This window comes from Bubalus kerabau, chromosome 4 (assembly GCF_029407905.1).
Source record: "Bubalus kerabau isolate K-KA32 ecotype Philippines breed swamp buffalo chromosome 4, PCC_UOA_SB_1v2, whole genome shotgun sequence".
In the NCBI taxonomy this organism is placed as follows: domain Eukaryota; kingdom Metazoa; phylum Chordata; class Mammalia; order Artiodactyla; family Bovidae; genus Bubalus; species Bubalus kerabau.
In genome coordinates this window covers 16304993-16321548 of record NC_073627.1, presented here as the reverse complement: position 1 = coordinate 16321548, position 16556 = coordinate 16304993, and the positions used below count along the sequence as shown (strand labels likewise).

General features: G+C 44.0%; 1 protein-coding gene across 1 annotated transcript in view; it reads left to right on the top strand.

Moving 5' to 3' along the window:
* The first annotated feature begins 912 nt into the window (after positions 1-912).
* The window catches only part of DCAF7 (DDB1 and CUL4 associated factor 7), a 29811-nt gene continuing 14167 nt past the window's right edge, over positions 913-16556 (top strand). The window contains exon 1 of the mRNA XM_055575572.1: positions 913-1234. Within this exon, the coding sequence (XP_055431547.1) occupies positions 1097-1234 (138 nt within the window). The 5' untranslated portion in view covers positions 913-1096. The remainder of the gene's footprint in view (positions 1235-16556) is intronic.

Genomic DNA, 16556 nt, shown 5'->3' with positions numbered 1-16556 from the left:
AAACATATTACCTAGAATCGGACCTTTCTCCATTTCAAACTGAAGACACAGATACATCATTTAGGGCTGGATTAGCAATTGCCTTGGTACCCTAGTGGGAAGGATGAAATGGGGAGGAATTACAGAGCCACGCTGGTGTGGCTGCCGCCTGCTGAGGGCCGACCCTAGAATTCCGAGCATTTTTACGATGACAAGGAGAACGCACGAAAGCCGAACTGTAGCTGGGCCTAGGCCCGAGTACACATCGGTGTGTCCATGTGAAAACGGTGTGTTTGCGGCCTGCCCTTGGGGCTCTGGGGAACAACATTACGGCTTAACTGGGACGCTGGCACGAGCAGGGAATTAGAGGTTCGCGTTCCGGCCCAGGCCAAGCAGCCAGGCCACCAAACTCAGAGCCCTGAAATACAGCAGGTCCTCCGGTAAGGGAGAATTTTCATTTTTACTCGACAGCGTGGAGTAGCTTCTGGGAATAGCAGCTGCAGTGGGGAAATGAGAGCAGGTCACACAAGGAGTCTCACTCTCAGGCATTTGGCCTAGAACTCGGAGCCCTGCTGCCTGCCTCGCCAGCCGCTTGGCCACCCACGCCCCCATTCACCCGCACTGCGCCGTTATCTCTCTGACTGACACCTTTGTCAGCCAATGATCTTTGGGATTGTGTAAGCGCCTGCCCCGCCTCCGGAGTTGGGCGGGGCAAGTAGCTGGAATGACAAACACTTAGGCCAATAGCAAGGAGGTTTCAAAAGCTAAGGGCACAATAGCCAATGAGGGGAAGGAGCCGTTCGAAAGGACGTGTCAGACAGCCAACGGCCAGCGGCGCTGCGGGGGTCGCGTGGCTTCCGTTCCGAGTGGGCGGGGCAGTATCTCAAACGGAAGGTGGTTGTTGTCCGAGCCAAAGCTGGTTTGAACCTGGGGGTCGGGCCCGGCAGTCGTTGTCTGTTGCCACCGCCCCGCTTCCGGGCTAGGCCGTCCCTGCCCGCCCCCGCCCCGCCTCCCTTCGGACCCCTGGGTCCCAGGCCAGGCTCCCTGCCCGTTTTGCGCCCGGCTCGCAACAGCCCGCTCCCGTCCCGGTCCTCACTGCGGCCCCTTCGCCTCCACCATGTCACTGCACGGCAAACGGAAGGAGATCTACAAGTATGAAGCGCCCTGGACCGTCTACGCCATGAACTGGAGCGTGCGGCCCGACAAGCGCTTTCGCCTGGCGCTGGGCAGCTTCGTGGAGGAGTACAACAACAAGGTGGGCCGGGCAGGGGCTCGGAACCCGGCTGGCGGGGAGCGGGCCCCGGGAGCCCCCTTTCTGGGCCGGAGCCCAGACCCCAGGACCCTCCTGCGGACTTGCCTTAGCACCACGGAGCGGTTCTTCTGTGTCTAGTCCTGTGCAGAGAGTTTCGCTGTCTTTATCGCATTTAATCCTTGAAACATTTTTCAGGAGTGTAGTTACCCCCATTTTACTGATGGGGAAACTGAGGCACCGTGTTGCAGCTTACCCGGGTCAGTTATTTCGTGACGGAAACAGGTCTCAAACCCAAGTTTACACCCCAGAGCTATGCCATTTATCACTAGTATCCGCTCCCCTGCTGCACTGCTTCAGTTAAGGGGCAGAAGAAGGATGAGGGAATGATGGCTGTGAAGAAAATGCGCTTACGATGGTCATTCACTTCTGGCCACACTAGAGTTCTGTTAGGTCTGGTTATTGCTCAGGCTTTCCCGCCCCCTACACCCACCCGCAGGTACTATTATTGATGGATTTGTCGGGATTGCCATCGCTGTTGCGGCCTCGTGTTCCTCCTTTTCACCGCGATCTCCTTTTGGAAATCTTGACCAGTGATCCTGCCGTTGTTTTCCAAATAGAGAAGGATGTTAACTTGCTGTATCTTTTCTTGGCATCTTTCTTGCTAATACAAATATGTAGCCTTGAGTAGTAAGTCTTTCTGGACATCCGGAATTTGAGAATCCTTCATAGAAGGTAGTAGGAGGAAACTTTAAGCTGGTAGTGCAGTATAAATTTGTTTTTGAAAGTTGTTGAATAAGTTAGTGAGAAGAATTTTATTTGCTTTGCTCTTTAAATCTCTTCCATTTTGTATTAGAGTAAACGTGGTGATTGATCGTAATCAGAGCGACTGAGAGCCGTGCTTAGCGGTGTTTAAAGCCTGTATGCCTGCTTGACTCCGTGAACACTGAGACTTAGGAAGAATAGCCTATGTGGATGGTGACAGGCATGGTGCAGGGAAGAAAGGCAGGTGCTCTAGGGTTGGATGCCCTGTCTAGTCCACTGACTGGCGGTGGGGCACTGCACAGGTCAGTTTTATTATTTCTCATCCACAGATTGTTGTAGGGAAGTTCTTTTTTAAACATAAAGGTCCTGTAAAAAACATTTGAACATTGTAACTTTGTTTACAGATTTCCAGGAGCGCATCTGTTTCTCTGGAGTTAAGTCTTAACCTTTCTGTAATCCCCTTTAAGAAATTGATGAAAGCAATGGACTCTCATTACCCAGACATCATATATACATAATTTACAAACAAATCCCAGGGAATATGCACTGATCTTGGGGCCCATCCATTGCCCACAGAAAGCAGAGAGTCCTGACAAGACTTAGCTTTAAAAGACATAGCTTTATTTCCTTTCCTCGGTTGCCTCTTTCTTCCTAATGGCCGGGTAGTGCATAGCAGAGTGGGGAATAGAATTCAAGGTACTAATGTGTGAAATGGAATAAAACTGTTGTTTTAAGAATACATGTTGGGAAGAAAAAAAAAGTAAAACGTATCTTTCAAAGGGCTTGAGTCTTTCACACAGATTTTTTTGCCTTGCAAGTTCTTGCCAGGTCATATTTTGGGGGGCGGGGCCGGGCGAAGTAGAAAAGAATATCTTTGTTGCTTTGTCAAGGCAAAGAGGGCCACAGTGGGCTAATGCCCTCATAACTATGTGTTCCAACCTGGAGGGAGCAGTGAGAAGTTTTATAGAAATGGTTCAAAGAGAGGGTGATCAGCTCGTGGGCATTCTTCTGATGGGTTGTGATTGGTGGGTGGTGAGGTAACTGGGAATCAGCATCATCAACCTTCTGGTTGCCGCTGCTCTGGGCTCTACATGCTTGTGAGAGCATACAGTCCGCTTCCTCTCCCTGGGGGGGTTTCAGTATTGAGCCCCAGGTTCTTGATGTCTTATCTCAGAAAGAGTTCAGTGAGAGACAAAGTGATAGGTAAGAAGTGGATTTATTTAGAGAGAAACACACTCCACAGACAGAGTGTGGGCCATCTCGGAAGGTGAGAGTGGCCTTGCAATCTAGTAGCCCCATTTCCAAGAGGGGATAAACTGAGCTACACCGTTAGGCTGCTGGTGGAATCAGTGGAGTAATTGGTGTCAAACCTCGGTTGCAGGAACTCCACCCCAAAGTTTGTCCTTCCATTTAGTAACTGTACGGAGCTCCTTCTTTGTGCCAGGCACACAGGCAGTGCGGTTTTAGGGAGATGCAAACTGCTAATCCCAGGAGTAACAGGCAAGCAGTTACCTCTCTCTTAACTCACTTGCATGGGGTAGGCAATGCAGCATTTTGCCTTCTGTTTTTGTGTCCCCACCTATCTAGGTTAGAGTTCTTAACGTGTGTGTGTGTGTGGGTGTGTGTGTGTGAGATGGACACCTTTGGCACTTTGAAGCCAACAGACCTCTGTTCATAATTATGTTTTCAAATGCATAAAATACATAGGGTTACAAAGGAAACCATTGTATTGAGCTGTAGTTATTAAAAACACTTTTTAAGAAGTGGTGAAAGTGAAAGTCGCTTAGTTGTGTCTGATTCTTTGCGACCCCATGGACTATACATTCCATGGAATTCTCCAGGCCACAACACTGGAGTGGGTAGCCTTTCCCTTCTGTGTACTTTAAAATTAACTCATTAGATGACATCATCCATTAATTTGAAGTAATAGCATTTCAGGATGTTTGCCGTGGTGTGATATGAAGAAAAGCAATGATTTCTGTTAGTGACAAATCACAGATATTAATGCCGTGGTGAGTAACTGCCTCCATTTATAATGGAAGGAAATGGTAAATTTCAGCTAGAGGTTTGTGAAAATATAAATGTGATTTTTGAGTTCATGGACCTCAGGGTAAGAAACCCTGTGCCTTGGGGCTGACGGGCAGTAAATTTGGCTACCACACAGTGATTATCAGGCTCAGTTTTGGAAAAACCTGGCCATGGAAGTGCCAGAGTTGATGTTTTAAGCTTGAAAATTATTGGTTGAAATTCTCAGACCGTTGATTCTTGTTTGCTGTCAGTAGTGATTGCCAGTAGAGGACAAAATTAATTGACTCAGCAAATTAACATTGATAAAAAAAGCCGAGATAGGGTCTTTTTTTCCTACTCTGAGACATTAAGAAAACATGATCATAATTTTTTAAAAAATTTGTGTTAATGTCATCATACTTTCCTGTAGTTAAATTATTTGTAGTTTGCTAGAATTAAATCTGTTAGTGTTTCAAGGACAACTTGACTTTTATGTGTTCCATCACCTGAATAAATTTGGGAATTGCTGCAGTATAAAGAACTAAATTCTATCATCTACATCTGGATTGAAGAGTCCCATTATTGATGATAATGTTTTATGTTCTTTGTGTGTGTGTGTGGTCTCTGCTGGGGGATAGAGCAGCACTGGTGTTGGAGAATGATTTTCTAAAATTTAGCGTGTGTGTGACTCCTCTGAGGGACTTACACCTTCCTGGGCTTCACTCCTGAAGTTAAAAGACACCCAGGTGATTCAGACACAGGTGGTCTAGGTGGCGCTGCAAGACCATTTCCCTGGAGGTACCTGTCCATCTCCTGACCAGCAGCGGGAATCATTTTTTGTATCTGCATGTGCCTAAATATTGATTCTGCCCTTCCATCCCATGAAAAGTTCAATCACCAGATAGCCTCTTTGAAGGGGCCTGAGTTGAGATCTCAGTCCTGACACTTCCCAGTTTTGCGTGGCCTTCGCCAAGTGAAAGCCGGTGCCTCAGTTTCCTCATCTGTAAAATGAGGGTAGTGAAGAAGATGAAACGTGAAACATGAACTCGCTCAGTCGTGTCCAACTCTTTGGGACCCCGTGGACTGTAGCCCGCCAGGCTCCTCTGTCCATGGATTCTCCAGGCAAGAATACTGGAGTGGGTTGCCATTTCCTTCTCCAGGCGATCTTCCCAACCCAGGGATCGAACCCGGGTCTCCCGCATGGCAGGCAGATGCTTTATCCTCTGAGCCACCAGGGAACACAGGAAGAAGATGAAAGGAGTTTTAAATGTGATGGGTTTAGGAACTCTGCCTGGCACATAGCGATCACATCACTACTGTGCCTGTAACTGAAATATCATCTAGGAGAATTATATGAGCGTTTGGTAAAGGTACGACGAAAGGTCACTGTGTTTGTTCTTTGACTTTTAAAGACCTGGGGGGGAAAATCCCTTGGTTCCTTTGAGCCAAACCTACTTTGTGGTCTAGAAGCTTCTTGTTGTTGGACTTGGAGTACCATGATGTGCTAGTTGAAGCCCATTTTCTCTTGTTCTACCTGGCGTAGACAAGTAACTGATAGAAGAACTCTGGCATTTCTCCTGAGTCTTGACAGTATCTGTGGTCTTTAGACAAGTGGTATTTCCCTTGTTTTGTGGAGAAAGATGACTAGCAGTTCCTGGGCTTCTACTCCACTTAGTTGTATATTTCAGGGTTGATTTGACTAGAACTGGCAGTGTGATTGGGATTTATTTTGCACTAATAGTTAACTAGCTGACCATTTGTGCTTTAAGATATAGCATCTAGAAAACATTTTTGAGATTCTGAGGAGAAACCGTAGGTATACTTCCTGCTTTTTGAAGACTATCAGTAGTGAATCTGAGTAAGGGTACCTTGTAATTCAAATTCACATGGGATGAATGCTTGCCTTGAGAGCCTGTGTTGATTCCTATGAGATCTTTAATGCTGAGTTACTTTATCTATTTGACACATAATGATTTTGACCCTGGCATACAAGTTTTCATTTCTCAGTATTTCTGGCAGCCTTTCAAGATTCCCATTCATTTGTTCATTAATTCAATAAGTACGTATTGCATTTTAGGCACAGTGATGATACTTGGTAACCTTCTGTATCCTTTTTAGCAGATGTGAAACTGGCAGCAATAAAGAGAAAGTGTTTTGGTACACATAAGTGTTTTTGATAGCTACTTAGAATTTTGCAGTGCTCCATCCTTCTCTGGCAAGACTGCAAGCAGGAGAATTTAAAGTATCAAACTCTCTGGTTTTAATTTCCTCCTTTCTTTTTTCTGGACAGTGAGAGCACTAATTCCTCCAGGAGACCACTAGATAAAACTTGTGCTGCTTTATTGCTTTTTGCCCTGCCCTGGCTCACACAGACTTCCTAGAGATGCTGTGATATGAACAAGGGGTGAATCTGTGTTCTGTAGGTAGTCTATCCTGCCTGGGGCTGTGGGGCCAGAGCTCGTTGGTTAGACTCAGAGTCAGGAGCAGAAGAGGTGCTGTGCCAAGGCAGAGCCTCTCCACAGACAGTGATCAACAATCATCAGTCAGGAACAGGCTTGAAGGGAGGACACATGGAAAAGATCAGGAAAAGCTGGTTTATTCTGTCAGAATTTTGCCTTTAGCTGGTTTTGGTTATACTAACAATTGTGGGGAAATGTGCCACTGACGAGGTGGTGTTATTGATTTAGATCACTTTTTTTTAACTACATGCACACACACACACACACACACACACACACACACATGGGTTCACCTTTGTGTTCTAGTACCAACACTAGAATTAAAGAGGAATACACAGTGTCCTCCACCAAGATAGACACAGCAACTCTTTTAATTTTTTAAAAATATAAGGTATGAGTAATGTGAGTAGTAATTTATGTTGTTATTCATGAAAGTAATTGAAAGTGAAGACGTCGTCATGCCTCCGAGGGATAAATACATAATGTTTTATACCTGCTTCTTAGGAGATATCTGACATAGTAATCTCCACAGTTTAAAAACAAGTAAAAATGATCTTGTTTCACAGGGCGTTTTTTTTTTTTTTTTAAGGGCATTTGTTTCACATGCTGGGGTAAAGTGTTAAGCAAATAGTTGCAGAAGGGTAGTGGGTGTGGGAGATAGAAGAAGTTTAGCAGGTGGACAGAGAAGACTGGAGGAAAGAAAGGGCAGAGGGGTAATAACCTAAATGTTGACAAGATGATTAAAATTGTACTTGTTGGTTATGCTCCCACAATAAGGAACTGTAGTGAAGATCAGATGGGTACAGTACAGGAAGAGGCCAAGACAGGATTCAAACTCAGAACAGCACAGTTCTCCAGAACAGGATTTTGATGGGCAACATCAACACTCCTTGGTTTGGGTCAGTGGAAGCAGGTGCATGCCTGGCAGCAGGAGCTTCTCTAGTTGCCCGCCTTGACAACCTTGGATAAGAGGAGAGTTTAGCTGTACAAGGAGACAGACATGCCAGTGTCTCTAAAAGCACTGGATTAGGCAGGTTGGAAGAGACTGAATTGTGAGCAGCTTGACAGTTCCTCATCTCTGTTGCCTGGGAAGATGCAGAAACTTCATGTGTTTATCCTAACTTGGAACACAGTCCTGGCCTCTTTCCCATAAGAACTTCCTTGAGATCATCTAGAAGGAACTTGCCTCATTCAAAAGGAATCAGCATAGTAGCAACAGCAAGATACTATAAGAAAGAGGGAAAAATGGGAAACACATGTAAGGTAAAGTATCCACACTAGAAAATGTTTTCACCTTAATTGAACATTAATGGCCAGTCCTCCCGCCATGAATTCAGAGAACTTAAAGAACTCCAAGCAGAGAGAGGTACAGGAGATCAGGTAAAATGAGAGATGGTGACAGGAGAAAATGGAACCACCAGCAGATAGAATCCAGGAAAACAGTGGAAGAGAAAGCAAACACTGCCACAGAGAATAAAAATGAATACAAACTCCTGGAAACAGTGAAGACTAGGGAAGACAGGTTGAGAAAATGAAGTGGAAGTGAACAATTAGGAAGAATATAATAGATGCAGAAAATAAAGAATACCTAACTGGTATAATTGGTGTCTCTGAAGAAGACCAAAGAAATGAAACACAAAATCTCAAATATGTAGTCAGACTATAGAATAAAGGTATGAAGTAATGCCTTCAACTGTATATCTCAAGAAAAATGGACACAGAACACTTGTCACTGAAAACTTTCTTAGGAAAAGATCTACATTTTGAGGGTGAAGAAAGAATCTTTTAGACATCCAGGCAAACTGATCTCTTCCTCTGAGTGGGGAGAAGGAGAAATTAGGCGGCCACAGTTGACGACAGAGGCATGGAGCAGTTTGTGCAAATCTGCCACTGTCATAGACTGTGCTCATGTAAACACATGAGAATGTACTTACGAGTATGTGAGATTATATGGGAAAAGGAATATACTTTTAAAATAGATAATTTATAAAAATTGACCATGTATTAAGAAAAAAACAAGTTTTTAAGTTAAGGGAAATCAGCTGATTGGTAAAAGATAATACATATCAAAACGTATGGGATGGGATTTCCCTGGTGGCCCAGTGGTTAAGACTCTGCCCTCCTAATGCAGGCGGCCCAGGTTTGATCCCTGATCAGGGAACCAGATCCCACATGCCACAACTAAGACCCAGCACAGTCAAATAATAAATATTGTTTTTAAAAAAACCCTCAAACTTATGGGATGTTGAGGAATCTCAGGCCCAGATATGCTAAGTAACTTCCCAAAGTGAAATGGAAGGTAATAGCAGGGCCAGAACTGGAATAGTCTGTCTCCAGAGTTTTGACCATATACTGATGTCAAAAAAAAATAAAAAAAAAGATTGGGGGGAACAAAAAAGAATGTTTTGGAAACAGAGAGGGGAACACTTGCCTTACCAGATCAGAGTAAACATACTGCAGTTGGTACAGTTATAGCCAATAAATACCACATCGAGTTGATGCAGTCACACAGAATGTCCCAAAGCAAATTTAAGTATCTACAGAAAAGTAGTTAGTGATAAAATTCACTGAGGAAAAAATTAATACATTCTGTGGCGTAATTGGCTTCCCAGGTGGCACTAGTGGTAAAGAACCTGCCTGCCAGTGCAGGAGACATAAGAGACGTGGGTTCAGTCCCTGAGTCGGGACGATCCCCTGGAGGAGGGCATGGCAACCCACTCTGTTCTTCCCTGGAGAATCCCATGGTCGGAGGAGCCTGGTGGGCTACAGTCCATGGGGTCGCCCAGAATGGGACGTGACAGAAGCAACTTAGCACACATGGCATAATTAGCTGTCTACCTGGCAGAACAATTTAGAGTCCCCTGTTACATGTCATATTTGTCATTATTCAGTCGTGTCTGACTCTCTGCAACCCCATGGACTGCAGCGTGCTGGGCTTCTCTGTCCTTCACCATCTCCCAGAGCTTGCTCAAACTCATGTCCATTGAGTCAGTGATGCCATCCAGCCATCTTGTCCTCTGTCGTTCCCTTCTCCTCCTGCCTTCAATCTTTCCCAGCATTAGGGTCTTTTCTAATGAATTGGCTTGTCACATCAGGTGGCCAAAGTATTAGAGCTTTAATTTCAGCATCAGTCCTTCCAATGAATATTCAGGGTTGATTTCCTTTAGGATTGACTGGTTTGGTCTCCTTGCTCAAGGGACTCTGAAGAGTCTTGTCCAACACCACAGTTCAACACCACGTGTCATACATGAAAATCAATTCCAGATCAAGTATTTAAATGTAAAGAAAAGTCCCACAAACATAGTAGAAGAAAACTGAGTAGGAAACTTGTTCTGGGGCAGTGGGGAAAAGAAAAGGCAGACTTTAAGCCAGTCGTTAAATCCAGGGTCAACTAAGGCAAAGATGGACAGGCTATAGTACCGTTGACCCTTGAACAGTGGAGGTTTGAGTTGCATAGGTCCACATAAATGGGCATATTTCAATGATAAGAACTACACAAGGCCCATGGTTGGTTGAATCCAAGGATGCACATGACTCAGATACTGAAATATACACAGATTAACTACTCCCCACCTCGTGTTGTTCATGAGTCAGTTGTACATACAAATAAAACATTTTTTTGTGAAAAGATGTGGCAAAAAATCAAGACAGATGGTAGGCCAAGGAAAGATACTTTCAAAACCTGACAGCTGGTAGGAGCTAATTTACTTACTGTGATAGCAAAATGAACAAAGCATATAAATAGCCTTCTCTTTGGAGAAGGAAATGGCAACCCACTCCAGTGTTCTTGCCTGGAGAATCCCAGGGACGGGGGAGCCTGGTGGGCTGCCGTCTCTGGGGTCGCACAGAGTCAGACACGACTGAAACGACTTAGCAGCAGCAGCAGCAGCATATAAATAGCCAGTACATAGTAGAGAAAATGCAAGTGATCGTTAAACAGGAAAAGATACTCAACCTCAGGTAGTTAAGGGAAATGACCCTGTGATGTTTCTTCTCCCTTTCAAATCTATAAAAATTAGGTTTCTTCTTCTAGTATTGCTGAAGTATAGCGAAGTGATCACCTTCGTGATCCTGGGCAAGATACTCAACATCTCTTTTACTCAGTATCTTAATGAAAGTAGAGAGGATAATAGTACCTACCTTATGGATATGTTGAGAGGATTAAATGAGGAATGTGAAGCCTTAAGCACATTGCCTATACTTGGACCATTATAAGCACTCGAATATTAAAAATGGCTCCTCAGAAGTAAAAATAATAAACAAGTATGCTCAGCTTCAGTAGTAAAATGCCATTTTTCATCCATCAGAGTAGCAGAACGTTGAAGATTATTTTCAGTGTTTTCAAAGATATGGGGAAATTGGCACTCATACACTGTTAAATGAAAATGTAAACACACTTTTTATCTCGTAGTTTCTGTGGTATTAATGTCTGAAATGGGATGAGCAGTTACACTTCTAGCAACCTGTCCCAATAGCAGCATTTGCACATAGTGTACAAAGTATTGTTTGTAATAGCAAAACAATGGGATGTAAGCACAGGAACTGTGAATAGTTAAATTATGGTGTGCTCACCACAGTTGGCTGTGGAAGAATGAGGCAGAACTATTTGTACTGACAGGAGATCTCCCAATATGGTGTTAAGAGCAACTCGCGGAATGTATTTTATGGTCCAAGCCTTTCTGTGTGTTGTTGTTTTAACCCACCATATACACACATATACAGATGCAGAGAGAATCATTTGGAAAGTAGTTCATGCCAGACTGCGTTGAGACTAAGTAAAATTGAGGGTGAAGTTAATGGGAGACTTTACTGTGTCACTCTGTATTATATGAACTGAACATTCTCTTCCATTAAGTTTTTAATGATAGGCCAAGGAAAAATATTTGCAAAACATGACCGTTGGTAGGAGCTGACTGAATAACAGGGAAAGCTAATTGTTATTCCTGTCAGTGCTTGGGTTGGCAACGTGGAGCAGAGGAGCTGAAACAAGTTAGGCTGTGTATGAAACAGGAGTCTGAGCAAACCCATGAAGCCTCTGGGAAGATGAGGAAACATTAAATCCCAGCCATTTCCTGACTTCTTCCCTGGCTTAGGGACAGTTGTGCAGAGGTTGTCAAACCTAGGTGAGTCAGATCACTGGGGAGGTTCTTAAGAACCTAGACTCACGGGCCCCAGTTGACACTTGTTGAATCAGAATCTTGGGCTGGCGGTGGGGAGCCCAGGCCTTGTAAAGCCCTCTTAAGTAAATCTGATCACCAGATTTGGAAAGCATTGCTATTGGCAGTAGAAGCAGGAGTCAGACATAGGCCCTGTTTTTACAGCATTTACTAAGTGAAATAGTATAAGACAGTCATGTAAGGGCTTTCATGAGGCAGTGTGGAATGAGTCATCAAATGGATGGAGTAGTTGAGTACAAAGGGCTTCGCAGGTGGCTCAGTGGTAAAGAATCTGGCTGCCAGGCAGGAGATGCAGGATATGTGGATTCTATCCCTGAGTCAGGAAGATCCCCTGGAGGAAGAAATGGCAACCCACTCTAGCATTCTTGCCTGGGAAATCCCATGGACAGAGGAGCCTGGCAGGCTACAGTCCCTGGGGTCGCAAGAGTGACTGAGCATGCCTGAGAGACCACTGTGTTAGGAAGGCTGAAGATGGTTTATGAAGGAGGTGAGATGTAATAATATTGAAAGCTCATACACTGAGGAGGGCACCAGGCTGAGCAGCTTACATATGAAAGGTGTTACATACAACTCTGGGGTATGGGTAATGGGAATATCCTCACTTTACACGGAAATAGGTTTGGCAAAGTTAAGTAACATGTCCCAGGTTCCACAGCCAGCAAGTGGTGAGTAAGGAGCCCTGGAAGCCTGATGGCCCTGCACTTTATTAATACCGGGCAGACTTGGATCAACAGGACATACGAGGGGCTTAGAGCATGAGGGCAGTGTAAGGAGAGGGATGGGAAGCACTGACTAGATCAGTGAGAGGAAGATCAGGTAGGCTTGTCAAAGCCTTGAACACCTAGGTAAGTGGATCCTAAGTGGTACATGTTCCCAAGACCTGATATTTTGAGGTTTGCAGAGAAGTCTCCAGTGGCCTGAAAAGCACCTTTGAGAAGTAGCAGCATTTTTCTCTTCTAATTTAGCCTTACAGTATTACCTGCATGGTTAGAGAGAGGTTTTTTTCCTTTTGTGCCACAGTTAAAACAGTGCCTGGCACCTGACAGTCACTTGGTAAATATTTGAATAAATACCTGAATGCAGTATCGGGCTCAGAATCTACATGAGAGGCTTATTCTTTATTCTGCCCAATGAGCCACAAAATTTAGCTTCTCTAAAGCTAAATTTTAGAGCTCCCTCCCCCACCAAGTCTGATGCCAGTTTTCCCTTTCCATCGTCCTTTATGTTTTGTTCTCTGCAAAGGTTGGAATGTCAGCTTTTTAATTCCTTTAAGAACTGTTCATCCTGCCAAATTCACTCTCGCGTCCATCTCTGGTTATCCCTTGCCATTCTCACTGCCAGTCACCATAAGCCTTTAACTTGCCCACATCAGGTGGCCAAAGTATTGGAGTTTCAGCTTCAACATCAGTCCTTCCAATGAATATCCAGGACTGATCTCCTTTAGGATGGACTGGTTGAATCTCCTTGCAGTCCAAGGGACTCTAAAGAGTCTTCTCCAATACCACAGTTCAAAAGCATCAATTCTTCGGCGCTCAGCTTTCTTTCTAGTGCAACTCTCACATCCATACATGACAACAGGAAAAAACACAGCCTTATTAGACGGACCTTTGTTGGCAAAGTAATGTCTCTGCTTTTGAATATGCTATCTAGGTTGATCATAACTTTCCTCCCAAGGAGTAAGCGTCTTTTAATTTCATGGCTGCAGTCACCATCTGCAGTGATTTTGGAGCCCAGAAAAATAAAGTCAGCCACTGTGTCCACTGTTTCCCCATCTATTTGCCATGAAGTGATGGGACGGGATGCCATGATCTTCGTTTTCTGAATGTTGACCTTTAAGCTAACTTTTTCACTCTCCTCTTTCACTTTCATCAAGAGGCTTTTGAGTTCTTCACTTTCTGCCATAAGGGTGGTGTCATTGGCATATCTGAGGTTATTGATATTTCTCCCGGCAGTCTTGATTCCAGCTTCTGCTTCCTCCAGCCCATCAAAGCAGGGTGACAATATACAGCCTTGACGTACTCCTTTCCCTGTTTGGAACCAGTCTGTTGTTCCATGTCCAGTTCTAACTGTTGCTTCGGACCTGCATATAGGTTTCTCAAGAGGCAGGTCAGGTGGTCTGGTATGCCCATCTCTTTCAGAATTTTCCACAGTTTATTGTGATCCACACAGTCAAAGGCTTTGGCATAGTCAATAAAGCAGAAATAGATGTTTTTCTGGAACTCTCTTGCTTTTTCCATGAGCCAGCAGATGTTGGCAATTTGATCTCTTGTTCCTCTGCTTTTTCTAAAACCAGCTTGAACATCTGGAAGTTCACAGTTCACGTATTGCTGAAGCCTGGCTTGGAGAATTTTAAGCCTTACTTTACTAGCGAGTGAGATGAGTGCAATTGTGTGGTAGTTTGAGCATTCTTTGGCATTGCCTTTCTTTGGGATTGGAATGAAAACTGACCTTTTCCAGTCCTGTGGCCACTGCTGAGTTTTCCAAATTTGCTGGTGTATAGAGTGCAGCACTTTCACAGCATCGTCTTTCAGGATTTGAAATAGCTCAACTGGAATTCCATCACCTCCACTAGCTTTTTTCATAATGATGCTTCCTAAGGCCCACTTGACTTCACATTCCAGGATGTCTGGCTCTAGGTGAGTGATCACACCATCGTGATTATCTTGGTCGTAAAGATCTTTTTTGTACAATTCTTCTGTGTATTCTTGCCATCTCTTCTTAGTATCTTCTGCTTCTGTTAGGTCCATACCATTTCTGTCCTTTATTGAGCCCATCTTTGCATGAAATGTTCCCTTTGTATCTCTAATTTTCTTGAAGAGGTCTCTAGTCTTTCCCACTGTTTCTTTGCACTGATCACTGAGGAAGGCTGTCTTATCTCTCCTTGCTATTCTTTGTTTTTTTTTAATTTTATTTTATTTTTAAACTTTACATAATTGTATTGTTTTGCCAAATATCAAAATGAATCCGCCACAGGTATACATGTGTGCCCCACCCTGAACCCTCCTCCCTCCTCCCTCCCCATACCATCCCTCTGGGTCGTCCCAGTGCGCTAGCCCCAAGCATCCAGTATCGTGCATCGAACCTGGACTGGCAGCTCGTTTCATACATGATATTTTACATGTTTCAATGCCATTCTCCCAAATCTTCCCACCCTCTCCCTCTCCCAGAGAGTCCATAAGACTGTTCTATACATCAGTGTCTCTTTTGCTGTCTCGTACACAGGGTTATTGTTACCATCTTTCTAAATTCCATATATATGCGTTAGTATACTGTATTGGTGTTTTTCTTTCTGGCTTACTTCACTCTGTATAATAGGCTCCAGTTTCATCCACCTCATTAGAACTGATTCAAATGTATTCTTTTTAATGGCTGAGTAATACTCCATTGTGTATATGTACCATAGTTTTCTTATCCATTCATCTGCTGATGGACATCTAGGTTGCTTCCATGTCCTGGCTATTATAAACAGTGCTGCGATGAACATTGGGGTACACGTGTCTCTTTCCCTTCTGGTTTCCTCAGTGTGTATGCCCAGCAGTGGGATTGCTGGATCATAAGGCAGTTCTATTTCCAGTTTTTTAAAGAATCTCCACACTGTTCTCCATAGTGGCTGTACTAGTTTGCATTCCCACCAACAGTGTTAGAGGGTTCCCTTTTCTCCACACCCTCTCCAGCATTTATTACTTGTAGACTTTTGGATCGCAGCCATTCTGACTGGTTCTCCTTGCTATTCTTTGGAACTCTGCATTCAAATGGGTATATCTTTACTTTTCTCCTTTGCTTTTCACTTCCCTTCTTTTCACAGCTATTTGTAAGCCTCCTCAGACAGACATTTTGCTTTTTTGCATTTCTTTTTCTTGGGGATGGTCTTGATTCCTGTCTCCTGTACAATGTCACGAACCTCCATCCATATTTCATCAGTCTATCAGATCTAGTCCCTTAAATCTATTTCTCACTTCCACTGAATAATCATAAGGGATTTGATTTAGGTCATACCTGAATGGTCTAGTGGTTTTCTCCACTTTCTTCAATTTCAGTCTGAATTTGGCAATAAGGAGTTCATGATCTGAGCCACAGTCAGCTCCCAGTCTTGTTTTTGCTGACTGTATAGAGCTTCTCCATCTTTGGCTGCAAAGAATATAATCAGTCTGATTTCGGTGTCGACCATCTGGTGATGTCCATCTGTAGAGTCTTCTCTTGTGTTGTTGGAAGAGGGTGTTTGCTATGACCAGTGTGTTCTCTTGGCAGAACTCTATTAGCCTTTGCCCTGCTTCATTCTGTACTCCAAGGCCAAATTTGCGTTACTCCAGGTGTTTCTTTACTTCCTACTTTTGCATTCCAGTCCCCTGTAATGAAAAGGACATCTTTTTTGGGTGTTAGTTCTAGAAGGTCTTGTAGGTCTTCATAGAACCGTTCAACTTCAGCTTCTTCAGCGTTACTGGTCGGGGCACAGACTTGGATTACCGTGATATTTGAATGGTTTGCCTTGGAAATGAACAGAGATCATTCTGTCGTTTTTCAGATTGCATCCAAGTACTGCATTTCGGACTCTTTTGTTGACTATGATGGCTATTCCGTTTCTTCTAAGGGATTCCTGCCCACAGTAGTAGATATAATGGTCATCTGAGTTAAATTCACCCATTCTAGTCCATCTTAGTTCACTGATTCCTAGAATGTCGACGTTCACTCTTGTCATCTCCTGTTTGACCACTTCCAATTTGCCTTGATTCATGGACCTAGCATTCCAGGTTCCTATGCCATATTGCTCTTTACAGCATCAGTCCCTGCTTCCATCACCAGTCCCATTCACAACTGAGTGTTGTTTTTGCTTTGGCTCCATCCCTTCATTCTTTCTGGAGTTATTTCTCCACTGATCTCCAGTAGCATATTGGGCACCTGTATGCCCTTGGTCCCGGAGAA